At 39.8% G+C, this 20,850-nt stretch overlaps 1 protein-coding gene across 2 annotated transcripts in view; it reads left to right on the plus strand.

Annotated features, from left to right (window-relative positions):
• tmem87b (transmembrane protein 87B) overlaps positions 1–20,588 on the plus strand; it is a 62,568-nt gene extending 41,980 nt beyond the window's left edge. For both annotated transcript variants that reach the window (XM_067985103.1, XM_067985104.1), the window contains exons 12-20: positions 264–332; positions 10,880–10,991; positions 11,089–11,147; positions 12,270–12,373; positions 13,400–13,467; positions 13,891–13,958; positions 17,094–17,143; positions 17,766–17,796; positions 18,416–20,588. In XM_067985103.1, the coding sequence (XP_067841204.1) occupies positions 264–332; positions 10,880–10,991; positions 11,089–11,147; positions 12,270–12,373; positions 13,400–13,467; positions 13,891–13,958; positions 17,094–17,143; positions 17,766–17,796; positions 18,416–18,457 (603 nt within the window). In that variant the 3' untranslated portion in view covers positions 18,458–20,588. The remainder of the gene's footprint in view (positions 1–263; positions 333–10,879; positions 10,992–11,088; positions 11,148–12,269; positions 12,374–13,399; positions 13,468–13,890; positions 13,959–17,093; positions 17,144–17,765; positions 17,797–18,415) is intronic.
• Positions 20,589–20,850: the final 262 nt, after the last annotated feature.

Here is a 20,850-nt window from a genome sequence, read left to right on the forward strand (position 1 = left end):
GACTTTATGTCGAAGTTACCATCTCCTTACAGTAATTATCTCTCTGCTGAGTCCTTAATTGGGACCAGAATTTAATTTCCATCTGTATTATCTGCTGTCACTAATTCCCTATCTATTATCTTCTAACTTAGAAGCTTGTTTTGGTCTTCTATGAAAAGTAGTACAATGCGGTCAAACATTTAGACTGACTCTAATCCTGTTATTTCTTTTATCCTAGTGAAACCAGTTGTAAATCTTAACATTTCCTTCCTTTAACACTGCAGGATCGAAGAAGTGTGACAGTCTTGGTGGCCGATATAGTTTTAGCATTAATTGATTCCTGTTTTGTGTGGTACATATCCTTCTCAAGTTTTCTGCATTCTCTGAAAATATATTGATCTTGAAATGAATTGTTCCAATATAAGAGATTATGGGCGGAACTTTCAACTTCAGCGACGTAAAACGGGCGCTGTCAGATCGGCTGTCTGTCATACACCCTGCCCCATTTTCCTTTCTAGTGATTTCAATGTATAATGGTCGGCCAATCCAATATCGCCCGTTATACACCCCTGCTGAAGTTGAAAGTTCCGGCCTACGTGTATCTTTATTTTATATAATGTGATTTAGTATGGTGACATATTTATCCCCTTCCTTTCTATCAGTTCCCGCTACGATTTCCAGACCACCAGTAGCACTTTACTCCTGTTGCTGTGCTGGAGTTTAACAATAGCCTTATGATAAGTTTTTTAAAAATAATGAATTCTATCTTTTGGTACTGAAGCTTGTCCTAATGCTGTATACCCCTTTGAGCCCCATTTCTGGTCCGAGCCCCATTACACACAGCTACCAAGCCTTATTAATTTATGCAACAACTATTACTATCAAATGTTTGAGCCAACCATTTAAGCACCGCAAATTTATGGTCAATAAATGTTTTTCTCAAAACTCACCTTGGTGCGTGGGCCAAATAGCCTGTGCTTCATTACTAAAGCAAGTAAAAGTGATGTGCTCTATTAGGTGGTATAGTGAGAGTTTTGTTCTGCTCATACCAGTTTTGCATTGATCCTTTTTTTAAAAAGGGTAATAGACTCTAGACGACCTTAAATTTATCTTGTGATCAGCATGTTTAGTCTCACACACACAGTAACTACCAGTTCAAAATGTTTATTATTCTGAAGAAAGTTGACAGCCAAGTCCTTTGCCCACACAGATGGTTTCGAAGAAGTCTTGCCATGGGGGAGGGTCCTATTTCGTAACTGAATAATTGTGAGGAATTCCAACTAACACGAGGTTTATTTATCCATTTTTCAGTCTTATAAAATAATTTTGTTATAAACTGAGAGTATTGATGGCATCTAGATACTGAGTTTGAATATAGGGGATATGAATTCATTATGAAGATGCAATTGTAAACACAGATAAAGCAGCATTGACTAGGTTTGTAACTTAGCTCCCTCATTGTGCTGGCTCAGTATGCTTTCCAGGCTGTTGTGTATATCCAATGTGATGTGATTACCACTCGCTGTTTAAATAAAAACAAAAAACTAAATACAAGAAGAAACAAGAATGTCACTGAAGGCAACCCTGTAACAAATTATTCAGCATCAGTGTGATTCAAGGCATTGAAGCTCCCCTTGGCTGGGTGTTTCGTTACGTACCTCTGACTGCAGTGTGCAAGTAACACTCGCTTTAAATCTGCCATTCTGTCTCCACATTGCTGGCTTGTTGTGGTCAGGCTTGTGCTCAATCCACCATGTGCAGATTCCCTGGTCTGTACAGATCTTCCACTGACATTGAAACGGTCTGCAGTCAGAACAGCAAGGTTGCCAGCACAGCTCAGCTCTATTTACACTGCAGGGCAGATTCAGCAAGAATCTGACTTGATTTGAAACGGCTTCCATTGAGTAATGCAAATGGTGTTTAAAGAGTGTGTTGATAGCCAAACCCAGAATCTGAGTTTTGGCCCTTCTCCAGCAAAAAATAAATCCTTCAATCTGTACTACATCCATAATGTTTTGTGACTTCCATTTGTGTGAACCAGTCATTACTGAAACATGATCAGTTATTTCAATTTTTGTCATGTTTATCATTTTTATTTGGAAATTTATTGACCTGGTTCCTGTGTGCTTGATATCTTTTGTTTAGCAGAACATTTTACTGATTGCAATAGATTTAGAATTTGATGGTTATCAGAAAGCTGCAATCACTCCAGAAGTAAGGCCAACCGGACATACTCGGGAGCAATAAAATAAGCTGTGACCAACTTCGCACAGTATATATGGCTGTCCATGACATACTCTATTTCATTGTATCATAATAGGTACAGCACAGGAGGAGGCCATTCGGCCTATCGTGCCTATGCCAGCTCTTTGAAAGAGCTATCCAATTAGTCCTGTTCCCCTGCTCTTTCCCTGTAGCCCTGTAAATTATTTCCCTTCAAGTATTTATCCAATTCCCTTTTGAAAGTTACTATTGTGTCTGCTTCCACCATCCTTTCAGGCAGTGCATTCCAGATCATTACAACTCGCTGTGTAAAAAATATCTCATGTTGCCTCTGGCTCTTTTGCCGATCACCTTAAATCTGTGTCCTCTGGTTACTGACCCTTCTGCCATTGGAAATAGTTTCTCCTTATTTACTTTGTCAAAACTGTTAATGGTTTTGAACACCTCTATCAAATCTCCCCTTAACCTTCTCTGTTCTAAGGTGAACAATCCCAGCTTCTCCAGTCTGTCCACATAACTGAAGCCCCCCATCCCTGGTACATTCTAGTAAATCTCCTCTGCACCCTCTCTAAAGCCTTGACATTCTTCCTAAAATGTGGTGCCCAGAATTGAACACAATACTCCAGCTGAGGCCTAACCAATGTTTTATAAAGGTTTAGCATAACTTCCTTGCTTCTGTACTCTATGCCTCTATTAATAAAGCCCAGGATCCCATATGCTTTTTTAACAGCCTTCTCAACTTGTCCTGCCATCTTCAAAGATTTGTGTATATGCACCTCCAGGTCTCTCAGTTCCTGCACCCCCTTTAAAATTCTTATGTTCTTATAGGTAGAAAATCAACCATGATCTTATTGAATGGTGGAGCAGGCTCGAGGGGCCGTATGGCCTACTCCTGTTCCTATTTCTTACGTTCTTAAAATTGTACCATTTCGTTTATATTGCCTCTCCTCATTCTTCCTACCAAAATGTATCACTTCACACTTCTCTGCGTTAAATTTCATCTGACACGTGTCTGTCCATTTCACCAGTTTGACTATGTCCTCCTGAAGTCTGTTACTATCCTCCACATTGTTTACTACATTTGAGTTTTGTGTCATCTGCAAACTTTGAATTATACCCAAGTCCAGGTCATTAATATATATCAAAAAGAGCAGTGGTCCTAATACTAACCCCTGGGGAACACCACTGTATACTTCCCTCCAGTCTGAAAAACTACCGTTTTTGTCCCTTAACCAATTTTTTAATCCACACTGCCACTGTCCCTTTAATCCCATGGCTTTTAATTTTGCTAACAAGTCTATTATGTGGTACTTTACCAAATGCCTTTTGAAAATCCATATGCACTACATCAACCGCACTACTCTCATCAACCCTCTCCGTTGCTTCGTCAAAGAACTTAATCAAGTTAGTCAAACACAATTTTCCTTTAACAAACCCGTGCTGACTGTCATTTATTAGCCCATACTTTTCCAAGTGCCAATTAATATTGTCCTGGATTATTGTGTCTCAAAGTTTCCCCACCACCGATGTTAGGCTGACTGGCCTGTAATTGCCGGGTTTATCCCTCATCCCTTTTTTGGATAGTAGTGTAACATTTGCAATCCTCCAGTCCTCAGGCACTGTCCCCATATTTAAGGAGTATTGGAAGATTGTGGCCAGAGCCTCTGCAATTTCCACCCTTACTTTCCTTAATAACCTAGGATGCATCCCATCTGGACCGGATGTTTTGAGTACTATTTTCTATTTTGAGTACTACCAATCTTTTAAGTACCTCCTTTTTATCTATTTTTATCCTATCCAATATCGCTACTACCTCCTCCTTTACTGCTGCAACGGCAGCATTCTCTTTAGTGAAGACAGATGCGAAGTATTCATTTAGTACCTTAGCCATACCCTCTGTCTCCACAAGAAGATCTTTTTTGTCCCTAATCGGTCCCACCCTTCTTTTGACTATCCTTTTACTATTTATATGTTTTTAAAAGACTTTTGGGTTCCCTTTTATGTTAGTCGTTAATCTATTCTCATACTTTCTCTTTGCCCCTCTTATTCCCTTTTTTAGATCTCCTCTGTACTTTCTGTATTCAGCCTGATTCTCGACAGTATTATGAACATTACATTCATCATAAGCTTCCTTTTTCTGTTTCATGTTAATCTCTATCTCTTTAGTCATCCATGGAACTCTAGCTTTGGTTGCCCTTCCTTTCCCCCTCTTGGGAATGTGTCTATTCTGTACCCAAACCAACTCTTCCTTGAAGGCCTCCCATTGTTCAATTACTGTTTTGCCTACCAATTTTTGATTCCAATCCACCTGAGCAAGATCCCTTTTTAACTCACTGAAGTTAGCCCTCCTCCAGTTAAGCATTTTCACATTTGATTGTTCCTTGTCCTTTTCCATAACTATTTTAAACCTAGTATTATGATCACTGTTCCCTAAATGCTCCCCCACTGAAACATGCTCCACCTGCCCCACTTCATTCCACTTTATACCACATAATTCGAAATAACTTTATTTGATATGACAAGCATGGAATCTCTACAGTTCCTAGACCACGTGTACTGTAATTATAAAAACTATTTGATAATGTTATTTGTGGGCAACCCTGGATAGAACTTGCTATATGATCAATATAGTATTGTGCAATTAATACCATAGGCTGCTGCTTTTACTGCAGTTCGCTCATTCTGCTCCTACACACTGGATTTTCTCTCAGCAAATCAATCTAACTTGAGAGCATCCTCTCTGCTGATATTGCCATTTCAATTAGTTTGCATGTTATTGATTGTAAACTGCCGCTTTTGCCTTTAAACTGGTTGCTTTCTTTCTCTAACTAGAATTATTTAACATTTTGACTTTCTAGGAAAAGAAATCTGGTCTTGAGCTTTTTGCCAATATCCCCTTGGCTATGCTTGACTCTGGCTTGTGCTGGTGGATATCCTTTAATAAATCACCGCTTTCAGTGTAGTTGTCTTAAATGCACATTTGTGTTTTGCACCCTAAAATTAGCATCAGACTGTGCTCACTACTTCTTAAATTGATTGTTAAGCAAAAGTCACTTCAATCTGGTCTGTTTAAAAAAAAAAGTTTGTTTTCCTAGAAAGGCAACATCTAATTTCTGCCTGATAGACACCCAACAAGAACCATTCTTATTTATGTTTAAAAATCTTTGTTTTTGTTTCATAGCAATTTTTTTGGGTACTCGTGTCAATTTGGCTAAGTTAGTAACAGTGTTACTAACTTAGCCAAATTGATTTAAAGCCCCACTCCTGGACTCGAGCACATAATCTAGGGTAACAGTGCAGTACTGTAAGAGTGGCGTTGTGGGATGGCATTAAACAGAGTCCCTGGGGATCTTTTCAGATGGTGTGCAAGATCCCAGGGTAGTATTTGAAGAGGTGCAAGGAGTTCTCCCAGTGTACTGACCAACACTCCCCCAACCAATACCAAAAAAATAGATTAACAGATTAATTCATCTTGTTTGGTGTCCGTGTGACCTTGTGTGTGCAAATTGGCTGCTGTGTTTACCCATATAAGAAGTGGCTGCACTTCAAAAAGTAACTCATTGGATGTGAAGTAATTTAGAATGCCCTATAAATGCAAGATGTTTGTATTTTTATTTCCATTTCCAGCAACTGATAGTTCTAGAAAGTAAGTAGGATATAAAGTAACTTCACTATATGCAGAATTGTTCTTGGAAAGACACCACAAGGTTGTGCAGTAGAATGATGTTTTTGCAACTTCTACCAGAGTTGTAAGCTAAGTTTGGTCACTGACCCTTACACCAGTAATGCGCCGTTCTTTTGACTTGAGATTCACTGACCAAATCGTTAGTCGCTTGGGCCCAGTATTCAACCGGCCACCCTAAATTATCTATCCGTGACCACTGCATGGAGACACAAAGGGACCACAATTACGAGTGAATTTCAACAATAACATCGCCACATGATAAAACTGCTTGCCAGCCTATTTAGAGTACTGACAGCAATTAAGAACATAAGAACATAAGAACATAAGAAATTGGAGCAGGAGTAGGCCAATCGGCCCCTCGAGCCTGCTCCGCCATTCAATAAGATCATGGCTGATCTGATCCCAACCACAAATCTAAAGAACACAAGAAGTCGGAGCAGGACCCGGCCACATAGCCCCTGGGCCCTCTCCGCCACCCACAGGGCATTGACCGATCCGAACTCAGCTTCATGTCCAATTTCCTGCCCGCTCCCCATAACCCCTAATTCCCTTTACTTCTAGGAAACTGTCTATTTCTGTTTTAAATTTATCTAATGATGTAGCTTCCACAGCTTCCTGGGGCAGCAAATTCCACAGACCTACCACCCTCTGAGTGAAGAAGTTTCTCCTCATCTCAGTTTTGAAAGAGCAGCCCCTTATTCTAAGATTATGCCCCCTAGTTCTAGTTTCACCCATCTTTGGGAACATCCTTACTGCATCCACCCGATCAAGCCCCTTCACAATCTTATATGTTTCAATAAGATCGCCTCTCATTCTTCTGAACTCCAATGAGTAGAGTCCCAATCTACTCAACCTCTCCTCATATGTCCGCCCCCTCATCCCCGGGATTAACCGAGTGAACCTTCTTTGTACTGCCTCGAGAGCAAGTATGTCTTTTCTTAAGTATGGAGACCAAAACTGTATGCAGTATTCCAGGTGCGTTCTCACCAATACCTTATATAACTGCAGCAATACCTCCTTGTTTTTATATTCTATCCCCCTAGCAATAAAAGCCAACATTCCGTTGGCTTTCTTGATCACCTGCTGCACCTGCATACCAACTTTTTGATTTTCTTGCACTAGGACCCCCAAATCCCTTTGTACTGCAGTACTTTCCAGTCTCTCGCCATTAAGAAAATAACTTGCTCTCTGATTTTTCCTGCCAAAGTGCATAACCTCACATTTTCCAATATTATATTGCATCTGCCAAATCTCCGCCCACTCACCCAGCCTGTCTATATCCCCTTGCAGGTTTTTTATGTCCTCCTCACTCTCTACTTTCCCTCCCATCTTTGTATCATCTGCAAATTTTGATATGTTGCACTCGGTCCCCTCCTCCAAATCGTTAATATAGATTGTAAAGAGTTGGGGACCCAGCACCGACCCCTGTGGAACACCACTGGTTACTGGTTGCCAGTCCGAAAATGAACCATTTATCCCAACTCTCTGCTTCCTGTTCGATAACCAATCCTCCACCCATGCCAGAATATTACCCCCAATCCCGTGATTTTTTATCTTAAGTAATAATCTTTTATGTGGCACCTTGTCGAATGCCTTCTGGAAGTCTAAATACACTACGTCCACTGGTTCCCCTTTATCCACCCTATACGTTATATCCTCGAAGAACTCAAGCAAATTTGTCAGACATGACTTCCCCTTCATAAAGCCATGCTGACTTTGTCCTATTAAATTATGCTTATCTAAATGTTCCGTTACTGTCTCCTTAATAATAGACTCCAAAATTTTACCCACCACAGATGTTAAGCTAACTGGCCTATAATTTCCAGCCTTCTGCCTACTACCCTTTTTAAATAACGGTGTTACATTAGCAGTTTTCCAATCTGCCGGGACCTCTCCTGAGTCCAGGGAATTTTGGAAAACTATCACCAAAGCATCCACAATCCCTACTGCCACTTCCCTCAAGACCCTAGGATGGAAGCCATCAGGTCCAGGGGATTTATCCGCCTTGAGTCCCATTATTTTACTGAGTACCATCTCTTGAGTGATTTTAATCGTATTTAGCTCCTCCCCCCCGAGAGTCCCCTGTTTGTCCAGTGTTGGGATATTCTTAGTGTCCTCTACTGTAAAGACTGAAACAAAATATTTGTTCAGCATTTTTGCCATCTCCATGTTTCCCACCATTAATTTCCCGGTCTCATCCTCTAAGGGACCTATGTTTGCCTTAGCCACCCTTTTTCTTTTTATATAACTATAGAAACTCTTGCTATCTGTTTTTATATTTTTTGCTAATTTCTTTTCATAATCTAACTTCCCTTTCTTAATCAATCCTTTAGTTACTTTTTGCTGTCTTTTGAAGAATTCCCAATCTTCTATCCTCCCACTAAGTTTGGCTACCTTATATGTCCTTGTTTTTAGTCGGATACTATCCTTGATTTCTTTACTTAGCCACGGATGGCTGTCATTTCTTTTACACCCTTTTTTCCTCAGTGGAATATATATTTTTTGAAAGTTGTAAAATAACTCCTTGAATGAACACCACTGCTCATGTACCGTCTTACCCTTTAATCTATTTTCCCAGTCCACTTTAATCAATTCCGCTCTCATACCATCATAGTCTCCTTTATTCAAGCTCAGTACGCTTGTTTGAGAATCAACCTTCTCACCCTCTAATTGGATATGGAATTCAACCATGTTGTGGTCGCTCGTTCCAAGGGGATCCTTAACTAGGACATTATTAATTAATCCTGACTCATTACACAGGACCAGGTCCAAGGTTGCCTGCCCCCTTGTAGGATCAGTTACATACTGCTCAAGAAATCCATCCCTGATGCACTCAATGAACTCGTCCTCAAGGCTGCTCTGCCCAATTTGATTTGTCCAGTTAATATGATAATTAAAATCCCCCATAATTATGGCTGTTCCCTTATTACATGCCCCGACTATTTCCTGATTAATACTTCTTCCAGCAGAGTTGCAACTATTAGGAGGCCTATATACTACGCCCACTAATGTTTTTTTTCCCTTATTATTCCTTATCTCCACCCAAACTGTTTCATTATCTTGATGCTTTGTCCCAATATCATTTCTCTGTATTAGCATTTCAAAGGCAATTTGTCTTATGCTGAATAGCACAAGTGATTCCAACTACTGGACACAGGCCATATCCTGGCCAATTTCTAATATCTGACTCCAGGGAAGACAGTTTCAAAGGTACCGTAGTATTAATGATAAGTTCAGTGTATAAATTGGTTCCTTATCTCTCCATGTACAGCAGTATCACGACACAAACCCCTCTCCTCTCATTAGCGCAGGACCTTCTTTACCTTCACGGCTTTTATTTTGTTTTTATAGAAAATTTTTCCTTTGTTTCAATTTGTTGCGAGTGGGTTAATTTATGTTCTTTAAAAATAACTATTACAAATTCATTCTACACTAACAAAGTTAACCATTGAACTATTTTAGGTCATGTTCTGAAGTTGAGGCAGCAGTGTGGTGCGTGTGTGAGGAAGCTGGGGACAGTAATGACAGGAAAGGAGATGGAAACAGTGCAGTGGCTGAAAATGAATTTGAGCAGTCAGTAACCTTTACTGGTTCAGATTTGAAGACTCCTCGCTTCTCCTTGATAGTGGTCTGCCATTTGAGTAGCCTTGGTAACACTATTAATTCTTGATGTTTGCTGGGTCTTCAAGGTGAGATGGTAAGCAGGACTGAGGTGTTTTGCAGGATGAAAGTGTGAGTAATCCAATAGGCCTTCGTGCACCTCCTTGCAGCTGGCTTAAGCATTACTGATGAGAGATTTTGGAACAAATCATTTGCACATAGTTGACAAATAGTGAGAATTGCAGGAAAACAAAAACAGCAGGGAAGGGAAGCTTGCCATTAATTTTTTTTTCCCCTCGTTAGTTTTCTCCCCTTGCCTTCTCTCCTGACTGGGATGCAGATCTGACTTTTTACTTGTTGTTTTTGACAAAAATAAAACTGTAAGCCTCCACCTTGAGGCTGCACTAAGCACTTAGAGCTTAGCAATCATTGTGATCCCTTTGTCCTTCCACTGGATTTGTTCTTTCTGATTGGAGGAAGTGGAGGCAGGCAGCAATGAGATGAATAATTTATGGGAGGTGCTAGTGTATACTTTGTGGTAATCATGCTAGAGTATCAGACATAGTACACTGCACTACCCTATATGGTGGTAATTAAATCCTATGGACTTTCAAAAATGAAACTTGTACAACCACAGTTCTAATGTGAATTTTTTTTTTCTACAACACATAGTACCCACCTGGGAGTGGTTCATGTTCGTGCTTAACATATTAGCTGATATTGTTAACGGTTCCCTCTCCTCAGGTACTGTGCCCCTCCCCTTCAAATCTGCCATCATCACCCTCCTCCTCTTAAAAACCTACCCTTGACCCCTCTATCCTTACAAACTACCGCTCCATCTCCAACCTCCCTTTCCTCTCCAAAGTCCTTGAATGTGTTGTTGCATCCCACATCTGTGCCCATCTTTCCTGCAACTCCATGTTTGAATCCTTCCAATCGGGTTTCCGCCTCAGCCACAGTACTGAAATGGCCCTCATCAAAGTCACAAATGACATCCTATGTGACTGTGACTGTGACCGTGGTAAACTATCCCTCCTCATCCTCTCAACCTGTCTGCTCCCTTTGACACGCTTGACCACACCATCCTCCTCCAACACCTCCCATTATTTAGTAGCCTCCGTGCTCCTTGTTCATGCTGATTTGTGAAGAATGGCAAGTTGTGTGAGGTATAGGAGAGCCTCTGGTGCCTGTGGAATTGTACTTCAATGTTTTCAGGAGTGGAGTGGAAAATCGAGGGGTGGTGGGGGTGAGGTGTTGGGATCAAATTTGGAGGTTTTGATTTCAGTGTTTTCATGAATGAGCATTTCGATGATGCATATCGTGATGTAATCTTTTAAAACCCAATGTTTTTTTAAGTTTATGGTTATTGAAGCCATTTTCCTTAGCTTTTGTTACATATTTGTCAGCCTGGCTCAAACAATTAAGACTCTGAAATTAAGGAAAAATGCAGTGAAACTATCACTGTACAGACATTTTACGAATACGTTAATTTTGGCAATAATGGGTAAGTTCTTTTTTTCAATGCATTCAGGTTAATAAAAAAGTGAATTGAGCTGTTATAGTTTCCTTTGTGTATTAATGCAACTGTCTTAATTTTCTAGCATCAGTTGGGTTTATGGTGTGGACAACCAAAAAGTTCAGATTGACAGCATGTCAGTCAGTAAGTTATTAAAACATTTTATTTTTTAGAATGATTTTTTTCCTGTGGTCTGTCAGCCCTTTTGAGTTTGAAATGCTGCATGTTAGATGGAATACATGTTTTATCAGTCACATTTTCAAAATGTTGTGGAACCCCCTTAAGATTAGTTTTGAATGCAGTCAGTCTTAATGGTTCGCAATAGAAGATATTCCAGGGATTATCACATGCATGCTAATGACCAATTATCCACAAGTAGAATTAGTGCTTCAGTGCTCTGCCCCACTGTGCCTTAAATATCAGTATCAATATTTAATACGAATAAACCTTTAGGCCCTGAAAATCACAACTCCCCGTCACACCCACAAAAACACACGAGCAACTCTCTCGTTGAGAGTTGGCAGAGGGAAGGACAATTGGTACAACTGCCTATTTTATCATATCCCGATAAAGCTATGGGGATATGATAAAATAGGCAGTATTAATTGGGTGAACAGAATTGGTAATTTTCTTGTCACATGGGTTCCTGAAAAATAAAGATTATTTACATTGTCTGTTAAATGACGGTGACTGTTGGCAGCTATCCCAGAGACTTGCCTAATTCCCACACCAGTACACAGTAGACAATGATCAAGAGTGGGAACAGTTTTCTCCTGTCTGAGCCAGAGTGACAGATAAATTACTACCGCTGGCTTGGTTGAGATCAGCCAACTCTGCACAGACTGGGATCGAACCTGGGACCTTCTTAGTCTGTGTGCTTCAGCTACTTTATCAGAGTGTAATTGATGAAGGCTTAGAAGCAGGTTGCCTATTTTCCCTCAGTCAGGCATGATGTGAAACATGGGGAGACTCGGGACCTTTAAAAGTGAGTTGTTACTTCAGCGGGGATTATAGTATGAACATAAAACCACGTATAGGAGGTTTCAAAATGTACGCCAGATTGTAAACAATTGCCAAAAGTAAGATTTGCTGTGTCTGAACTGTATTGAAATCTCCATGAAAATGCAGTTTTACTACATTTTAGAAATTTGTTGGCAGTCATCCACAATTGGTGTAATTTGAGTGTTTGTTTCTTATTCAAACTTCCAGTTTGTATATATTGATACTAGATTTGAGCCACTTTTATCTGCCTTTTAAAATTAACAGGATTGGATGGAGCTATGGGTTGATGATGCTTTCTGGAGACTCCTTTTTTCTGTCATTCTCTTAGTCATAATGTTCCTCTGGAGACCATCAGCAAATAATCAGAGGTATGACTTTCTAATTTTTTTTAATACATATTTGAAATATTTCTTTCTTCAATTTCTTCCTCCCCCTTGCCTTCCTTTATTTTGTCCTATTGACATTCTACAGTTGCAGACTGGTGATCTGTTCTAAATCTCTTGTCACTGTTATCTTTTTAAATGACAGCTGAACAATGTGTGAGGGCGACCTGGCTGATTCAGCTTCCCTTTTTTCTGATTATATATTGATGGGGTGGGGGTGCAGAGGGAAAACCAACAGAAAAAAAGCACTCTCCCCTGCTTCATGCTTCCACAGTTAAGATCTATACTAAATTTCTTGACCGTTTTAATAATGCGTCTGTGAAAGTTGATTGAACTTCTCCAGTGACTTGACTTGCTTTAATCAAGTATTGTGATTTCCCCGCCACCCAAAGTGGACATTCTGGTAATTCTGAAGGAAGGAGTCCTTCAGAGACTGTCTTAGCATTTCTGTATTAAAATTAATCTGAACCACTGGTATGATAAAGCCCCAATGCACAATCCTTCAGTTTTTACATTTAGCTTAGCTGTTACCTGTTTTCAAAAAAATCAGACATTTGAGATTTCTTGTGGTCAAAACTTGAAAAGGATTTTTAATGTTGCTCGCAAGTCAAGTTTGAAAGCCCCATGACTAAACCAATCCTGCTGTAAAAACACAACGCAAAAGTCTCTGCTGAACACTCTGGATAAAAATACCAGTATTCCAAGACTTTTCATTTTGAGAAAGTTCCAGGTGTGATTCCTGTTCTGCGTTGAAATAACTGCTTTGGGCCAGGGCAATGTAGGGGTCCTACGTTTCACCTCTGTCAGTTGAGGTTCAGTTGTGATGCCTTCCACAGCCGAATGCCTTGCCTTGAGCAGTGTCCAGGCTCACACCAGAAGAAGTGTCACTTGAGGCTACTGGCGGCCATGGGACCATAACTCTAGATTGAATCACTACTTTCAGGGGAGGAGTAATTTTTTTTTCAAAAATTGTCACTGTACATTTTCTGATTTGATATTTTTTAACTTCAGATATGCGTTTACCCCTCTTATCGATGATCCAGATGATGAAATGGATGAACTGATTGGAGAAAACTTTGGTATGTATGCATATATGCAGAACCTTATCACATTCTCAGAAATGTTTCAACGAGCTTCATTTACATTGTATGTGCAGTGACTGTTGAATTGTAAGCAAATATGGCAGCCACTTTTTCACACAGCAAGATCCCACAAATAGTATAGCAAACATATTACTGAAGGTTTATCACAAGATTGTTTAGTGCAGTGAAAATGACTGTGTAAAGATAAACCGTATGCAAGTCTGTACTGTGTATATACCCGAATTTTCTGAACTTAACATTATATACAAATTGACATTTTCCAAGAGTAGTAGTAAGGAATTCCTGTTGTTTGATGAGCTAACTCAATGTCTATATTTTTTTGTCATTTTTACTTTGTTAGTGTACACTACAACCATCTATCTCACTCAATTGATGCATTTTTGTTTGTGCACTCTATAGCTGATGGAATAAAGCTGAGATCATCCAAAGTGGAGATTAATGGTATAGCAAAACCAGCCTCTAATATGGTGAGTGGTATTTCTGCCTATTATTCAAGTAGTGTGTATAATACTTGTAAACATTCAGATACAAAATATTGATCTTGGGTAGATTTGAAATAACTTTAATGTCACAGTGCGTGTGCATATTACTGTGTTCAAATCCCTCCATGGCCTCGCCCCTCCCTATCTCTGTAACCTCCTCCAGTCCAACCACCTTCTGAGAACTCTGCGTTATTCTAACTCTAGCCTCGTGTGCGTTCCCAATTCTTTCGCCCTAGCATTGGCAGTCATGCATTCAGCCATCTAGGCCCTAAGCTCTGAAATTCCCTCCCTAAACCCCCCTCTTCTCCTTTTAAGTTGTTCCTTAAAACCTATCTTTTTGATCAAGCTTTTAATCACCTGTCCTAATATCTCCTTTGGCTTTGTCAAATTTTTCATGATTACACTCATGTGAAGCATATTGGGACGGTTACGTAAAAGGTGCTATATAACTGCAAATTGTTGTTATTCCCTTTTAGACTTTCCTTTCCCATTAATTTCTCTTTCTTCATCTAGAACAAGAAAAAAATATATTGCTGCGGTTATGCAGAGCACTCGTCAGACCTCAATTAGAGTATTGTGTTCAGTTTTGTTCAATGTTGGTCTTTTAAGAAAGTTCATCAGTGACTCACTAGAATGATATTTGAGATGAAGGGATTAGCTATGATGAGAGATTGGGCAAACTTGGTTTATGTAGAGGTGAGGAGGTTTAAGGGGTGATCTGAGGTGTTTAATTAATGAAGGGACGTGAAAAGACAGGTAAGAAATGAGGTAGTAGTGGAATCCAGAAAGGGATAACATCATAAAATTCAAACTATGCTGGATAAAAGGAAATCCAGAAAATATTTTTTCAAGTGGGGAAATGTGATATGCACTGCCATAGAAGCCACCAATGCAGAATCAACTAAGGTGTTAAAAGGGAGATAGATGATTTCAAAAGTAAGGATATCGAGGGACATGGCAAAAGGGCAAGGCACTGGGATTTTTTTTAAAAATAGCTAACAATAGTTAACAAAATGACACAGCAAGGTCAGTGGGCTGAATGGCCATCTTCTGTTCCTATTTTTTTTTATTCGTTCATGGGATGTGGGCGTCGCTGGCGAGGCCGGCATTTATTGCCCATCCTTAATTGCCCTTGAGAAGCTGGTGGTGAGCTGCTGCCTTGAGCCGCTGCAGTCCGTGTGATGACGGTTCTCCCACAGTGCTGTTAGGAAGGGAGTTCCAGGATTTGACCCAGCGACGGTGAAGGGACGGCGATATATTTCCAAGTCGGGATGGTGTGTGACTTGGAGGGGAACGTGCAGGTGGTGTTCCCATGTGCCTGCTGCTCTTGTCCTTCTAGGTGGTAGAGGTGCTGTCGAAGAAGCCTTGGCGAGTTGCTGCAGTGCATCCTGTGGATGGTACACACTGCAGCCACAGTGCGCCGGTGGTGAAGGGAGTGAATGTTTAGGGTGGTAGATGGGGTGCCAATCAAGCGGGCTGCTTTATCTTGGATGGTGTCGAGCTTCTTGAGTGTTGTTGGAGCTGCACTCATCCAGGCAAGTGGAGAGTATTCCATCACACTCCTGACTTGTGCCTTGTAGATGGTGGAAAGGCTTTGGGGAGTCAGGAGGTGAGTCACTCGCCGCAGAATACCCAGCCTCAGACCTGCTCTTGTAGCCACAGTATTTATATGGCTGGTCCAGTTAAGTTTCTGGTCAATGGTGACCCCCAGGATGTTGATGGTGGGGGATTCGGTGATGGTAATGCCGTTGAATGTCAAGGGGAGGTGGTTAGGCTCTCTCTTGTTGGAGATGGTCATTGCCTGGCACTTATCTAGCACGAATGTTACTTGCCACTTACAAGCCCAAGCCTGGATGTTGTCCAGGTCTTGCTGCATGCGGGCTCAGACTGCTTCATTATCTGAGGGGTTGCGAATGGAACAGAACACTGTGCAATCATCAGCGAACATTCCCATTTCTGACCTTATGATGGAGGGAAGGTCATTGATGAAGCAGCTGAAGATGGTTGGGCCTAGGACACTGCCTTGAGGAACTCCTGCAGCAATGTCCTGGGGCTGAGATGATTGGCCTCCAACAACCACTACCATCTTCCTGTCTATTGCCAATTGCTTTTATCTTAGTATGGGTACAGCAAGGTGGCATTTTACCTCTTCTCAGAAAAAGCCTTCAATATATCCCAGACCAGTAGTGACCCAAACTAGGGCATGAGGTATATGCAAGGCAGTAGAGAGAAAATATTGAATTCCTTGGGTTAACTAGTTTCCACAAGTTCGTCAGGGTCCATCGTAGTCCTCAAAACCAAGTGCTATTACTAATGTTGACCAAGTTAGGCAGAGAGGCTCAACCGACTAAACCTATCCTCGTTGGGGAAACAACTAAGAGATATGATATAAGTCTTCAAAATAATGAAGGGTATAAGTTATCTATCTTGGGGCACTGAGCATAGGACTAGAGGACGTCAGTTTAAAAAAAAAAAAATCACCATAGTTAGATATTATAAAACATAGTGGATATGTAAGACAAACTGCCAGAGTAGGTAGTTGATTCGGGTTCAGTTGACAGCTTTGAAAAGGAGTAGGATTGATATCTGTTGAGAAAGAGGATTAAGGGTTAGAGATATTTAAGAACACTGCTTAATGATTTTTCTTTTCAGGGCAAGTTGGGGAAGGAAATTAGTGTCGTCTAAATCATAGAATCTTACAGCACAGAAGGAGGCTTTTCGTGCCTGTGCCGGCTCTTCAAAAGAGTTCCACTGTCGCGCTCTTTCCCCATAGCCCTGCAAATGATTCCTTCTCTGGTATATCTATACCCTACTTCAAGTGAAGTAGGGGATCAACAGGTGGTTTGTGAGCGAAGTCCGAGATGCAATAATCGTACATGATCTCTGGATGGAGTAGGCTTGATGGGCTGAATCCTTTCCTTGCTCAGGGTTTTCTTGTATCCTTATGTTAATTTTAATTAGTGCTGTGATGAAAATTGACCTGAAAAGATTTTTCCAATCCATCCAGTGTTTGCTTTAGTCATACCTTCTTTGATTTTTTTCCAATGCATGTACATAAATTTTGTACAAGTTTATATGCTTTTTCAAGACATAGTTTGATATATGCTTTTTTTTTAATAGGATGAAGATTTAAAGTGGGTGGAAGAGAACATCCCATCAATTACAGATGTGTAATTATCAGCAGTTTATTAAATCTCTACAGCCTATCCTTTCTGATCTAATATTTGCTTTGAGTATTTTAATTTTGTCATATTTAGTTTTTGTACTTTGTGCCTCCCTGTCCCTTCATGCCCTGTGCCATATCTTAAATAACAGGACACAACCTGCTCCCATGTCTCAGCTACTGCTGTTTCTCAACAGTATTAACAAAAATAAGTGTGCAATGGTGACCTAAGCCAACTTGTTTTGTTTATTTGTGAGCCGCTTTACTGTGCATTTCAGTTTTTAACTGTATTCTTTACGACTGCTCCCTGGGTTAATTTGTTCTTCAGATTTCTTGTGTTAATGAACAAACATCTCTCTTCTCACCCCTCCACTCCATGACAAAGCAAAGCATGACAATTCAGTAATGTAACTGCATAGTTGTGTACTTGAATATTAGTTATATTCATCTTTTTGTACCTTTCTGTTAAACTTAGCTTGCAGCCAACCTTAAACAAAGGCCAGATTTTCCCAAATAGTGCTTCCTAGTCAGTTGCAGTCTGCTGTCGCAGAGTATTCCATTTCCACTGATCTAAACATTTGTAGCAGGACTATCCTCATTAGCTGATGCAACTTTTATTTTTGTTTCAGTGCACTCCCTATGTTGCTGGATTCAGATGAAGTAAGTATACACTTTCTAGAGCATTGTGTTCTTTAAACCTGGTTCACAAACAGATTCGGCCAGTATCAGGAACATGCCTGTTGTTCCTTCTCTATCCTTCCCCACATCACCAAATAATATTGTTTAATTGCCAGATGGTTTGTTGTTTTTCTGGACTGTGCAGCTGATGCCCAGTGTTCAGCTGCAAGTAACTCAGTAATTATGTCAACATATGTACTTATGCCACATTGAACTTACTGTTGAGGGAGGTCAGGGTACAACAAACTGCAATGTTTTCTGCAAACTGTTCACTGTACTGAGTTTTGGGCAGGTCCCATACTTCCTAAGGTACTGCTTGTATCTTGAGATGTTCTGGATATGGTCAAGAACCTAGCTGAATTGCTTGGCTAAGATTGGGAACTTTTCATGTGATGAATCAGGGGTGCAGAGCTATCTTGCTGAGTGTGTCTTGCCGGTATGACGTGGGATGATAATGATTGTGGAGATGGCATGTACCAGATGAACCTGCTTCTCACATTTAAGAAGAGCATAGCAAAGTGACTAAAATAGGGATGACATTTGTTTTAAGTATTTTTTAATCAAAACAGCATTAATTTTGGTCTCTCTCTTTTCAAATTAGGAAATAATGACAACCAAATATGAAATGTCAAAGATGGAATGAAGTTTATATGCAATGCCAGTCTGTATTCTAGTGTGAAACTCACTTTGTGATGCTGTGACCGAACTTCAGTGAAGGAAGCAGTGTCGCAGATGGCTGGAGTTACCAAGTGGGCCACCAGAGATAACACTAATATGTTTGTTTACTTCACGTGCAATTCTCATGTTCTAATTTTCTTTTTAAAATTTACTTTTGAAGCGAATAAAGATGGAAGAACACGTAGTAGAAAATCAAGAAACTGTATTGCAAACGAACTTTGGTACGATTCTCATTCAAAATAGTACGAGACTTCAATTTTCTTTAATTCCTCCTTCCCCTCCCCTCTCCCCTCTTGGAATGAAATACTCCTGTGTGGGTTGATACAGATTTGGAATTTTATCCTTGAGACAGTATTCCATTAAGCCAGACTACATCGAGTGGAAGAAGTGTCTTGAAATATTCCATCTACAGTTCCTAGAAAGTTTTAATTTCACAGACCCACCTAAAGCTGGTATCTGTTCCTCGCAGTATTTTCCCACAGCATACTGTATGAATTGTTTAGAAATACTTTTGCTTTTAATTGTAAAATTTACATGATGAATATAATAGATACATATTACTGTAGGGACACTAATAACTTTTTTATTTTTTATATAAAAAAAAGACACTTATTGTGACCATATCAGAAGAGAAACAGTGACTAAGATCTGGATTGTAGCGAGCCCCTTACAAGTCACGCTCTACAGTATCTCGATTGTACTCCTTTTTAAAAAAAAATTATATCATGAAAATAATTGTATTGCGTATATTCAGGTTAGTGAAACAAATCTAACTAAGTGGACTAGTAAAAGAACTGGGTCCCTCAAATGATGATCAACTTCAAAATATTTTGTGAGTTTTATTTATAACTGTATCATTGATAAATGTATGTTTTGTGTTGATCAAATTTTTTGTAGATTATTTTTAGGGAACCAATGTAAAAAGCATATTAGGATTGCACACATAGTATAGTGGTACTGAATTCATCAGCCTATTGACAGCACAAACAAAATTAAGTGGCCAGCCTATCTGTAAGGGCATGCAAATGTCTTCACTCTTTGTCCTTACTAGGGTAACTGCAATAGCAGCTGTCATCATTTGCTTTTTTGGTACTGTCTAAGCAAAGATTTTAAAATATATTTGAAGTTCTTTTTCTCCCATGCCACAAAGCATTACCCAGGTTGGGTAGGTGCAGTGCTGCGAGTCCTCTGCTAATGTCCTCGATCCAGGCAATGGGGTGTAAGAGTGGCGTCCTGGAGGTGCTGGAGATTTTTTTCCTTTGCTCCAGCCCCTGCCTCTGCTCGGTATTTTCCCATCTTCCCTTAACTGCAGAGCAGCAGAAATCAGGGTTTTGCTACGTGGGAAATTGCAAGCATGTCCTACCACTATGGTAAAACACGTTGGAGCACCAACATGTTGATGTTGCTGTTGATAACGACCTTGTTAACAGATTTGATCTATTTTGGCAGACTGCATATTGCCTAATGGTTGCTGCAGTCCTTGTCTCTGTTTTAAAGATGTTTTATACGTCACCTGTGGAAGACTTACCTGTGATGGATTATAAAATGCAGTTCTGTTTTCACATCAAAACAAATTAACAATAGGAGTTCCATTTTGAATAGAATTTTGAGGGGTGTCATGGAAGGTTTTTAAAATGGTAAATTATTTGGGATACTTATGTAAAAAAAAATTTTTTTGTTTATATGTCAAGCCATTAACTAAATATGCAAATAACTGGTGATACACCAATATTTATAATGATTGCTTATATTTTGCAAAATGAAGGTTTTTAACTGATATTTGCATTTTGATAGTTACAAATCTTCTAGAAATAAGGATTTTCCTTTGTTAAAGGAGTCATACATTTTCATTACTTTCCCTTCAACAAATAATGTTAATCTACTTAAAATCAAATCATACTTGCAAATTGTCCGTTTCGACTGACTGGGGTCTGCAATGATTAATCTCAATTCCATGAGAGCAAATAACCTTTAAAATCATGATTTTGATTCCCTCCCCTCCCTCTTCAGTTAAATATTAATTATATCTCTGTAAAGAGATTTGAAAGATGTAAAAAAAAACTTTTTACTCCATTAAACATAATACAAAAGCACAATTCTGGACTGCTGTTTTTCTAATTTGGGAAAGGTGTTTAACTCGTTTTGGACCATAAATACCCGATACACCATGACTCATTGTGTGAAATAACCACCAGCTGCCACTAGATGTTGCTCACTTGTTAAAATTGAGAAGGAATGCTAGGAGGATTGATTTGACCAAACAAGGTGCACATGTATGACACTAGAAGCAATTGCCACAAGATGACTGAACTCCAGGCTGTTGTAGCATTTGGAAACTACAATGTAATAGGAGATCTC

The sequence above is a fragment of the Heptranchias perlo genome, chromosome 5 (genome assembly GCF_035084215.1).
Source record: "Heptranchias perlo isolate sHepPer1 chromosome 5, sHepPer1.hap1, whole genome shotgun sequence".
Taxonomy (NCBI): domain Eukaryota; kingdom Metazoa; phylum Chordata; class Chondrichthyes; order Hexanchiformes; family Hexanchidae; genus Heptranchias; species Heptranchias perlo.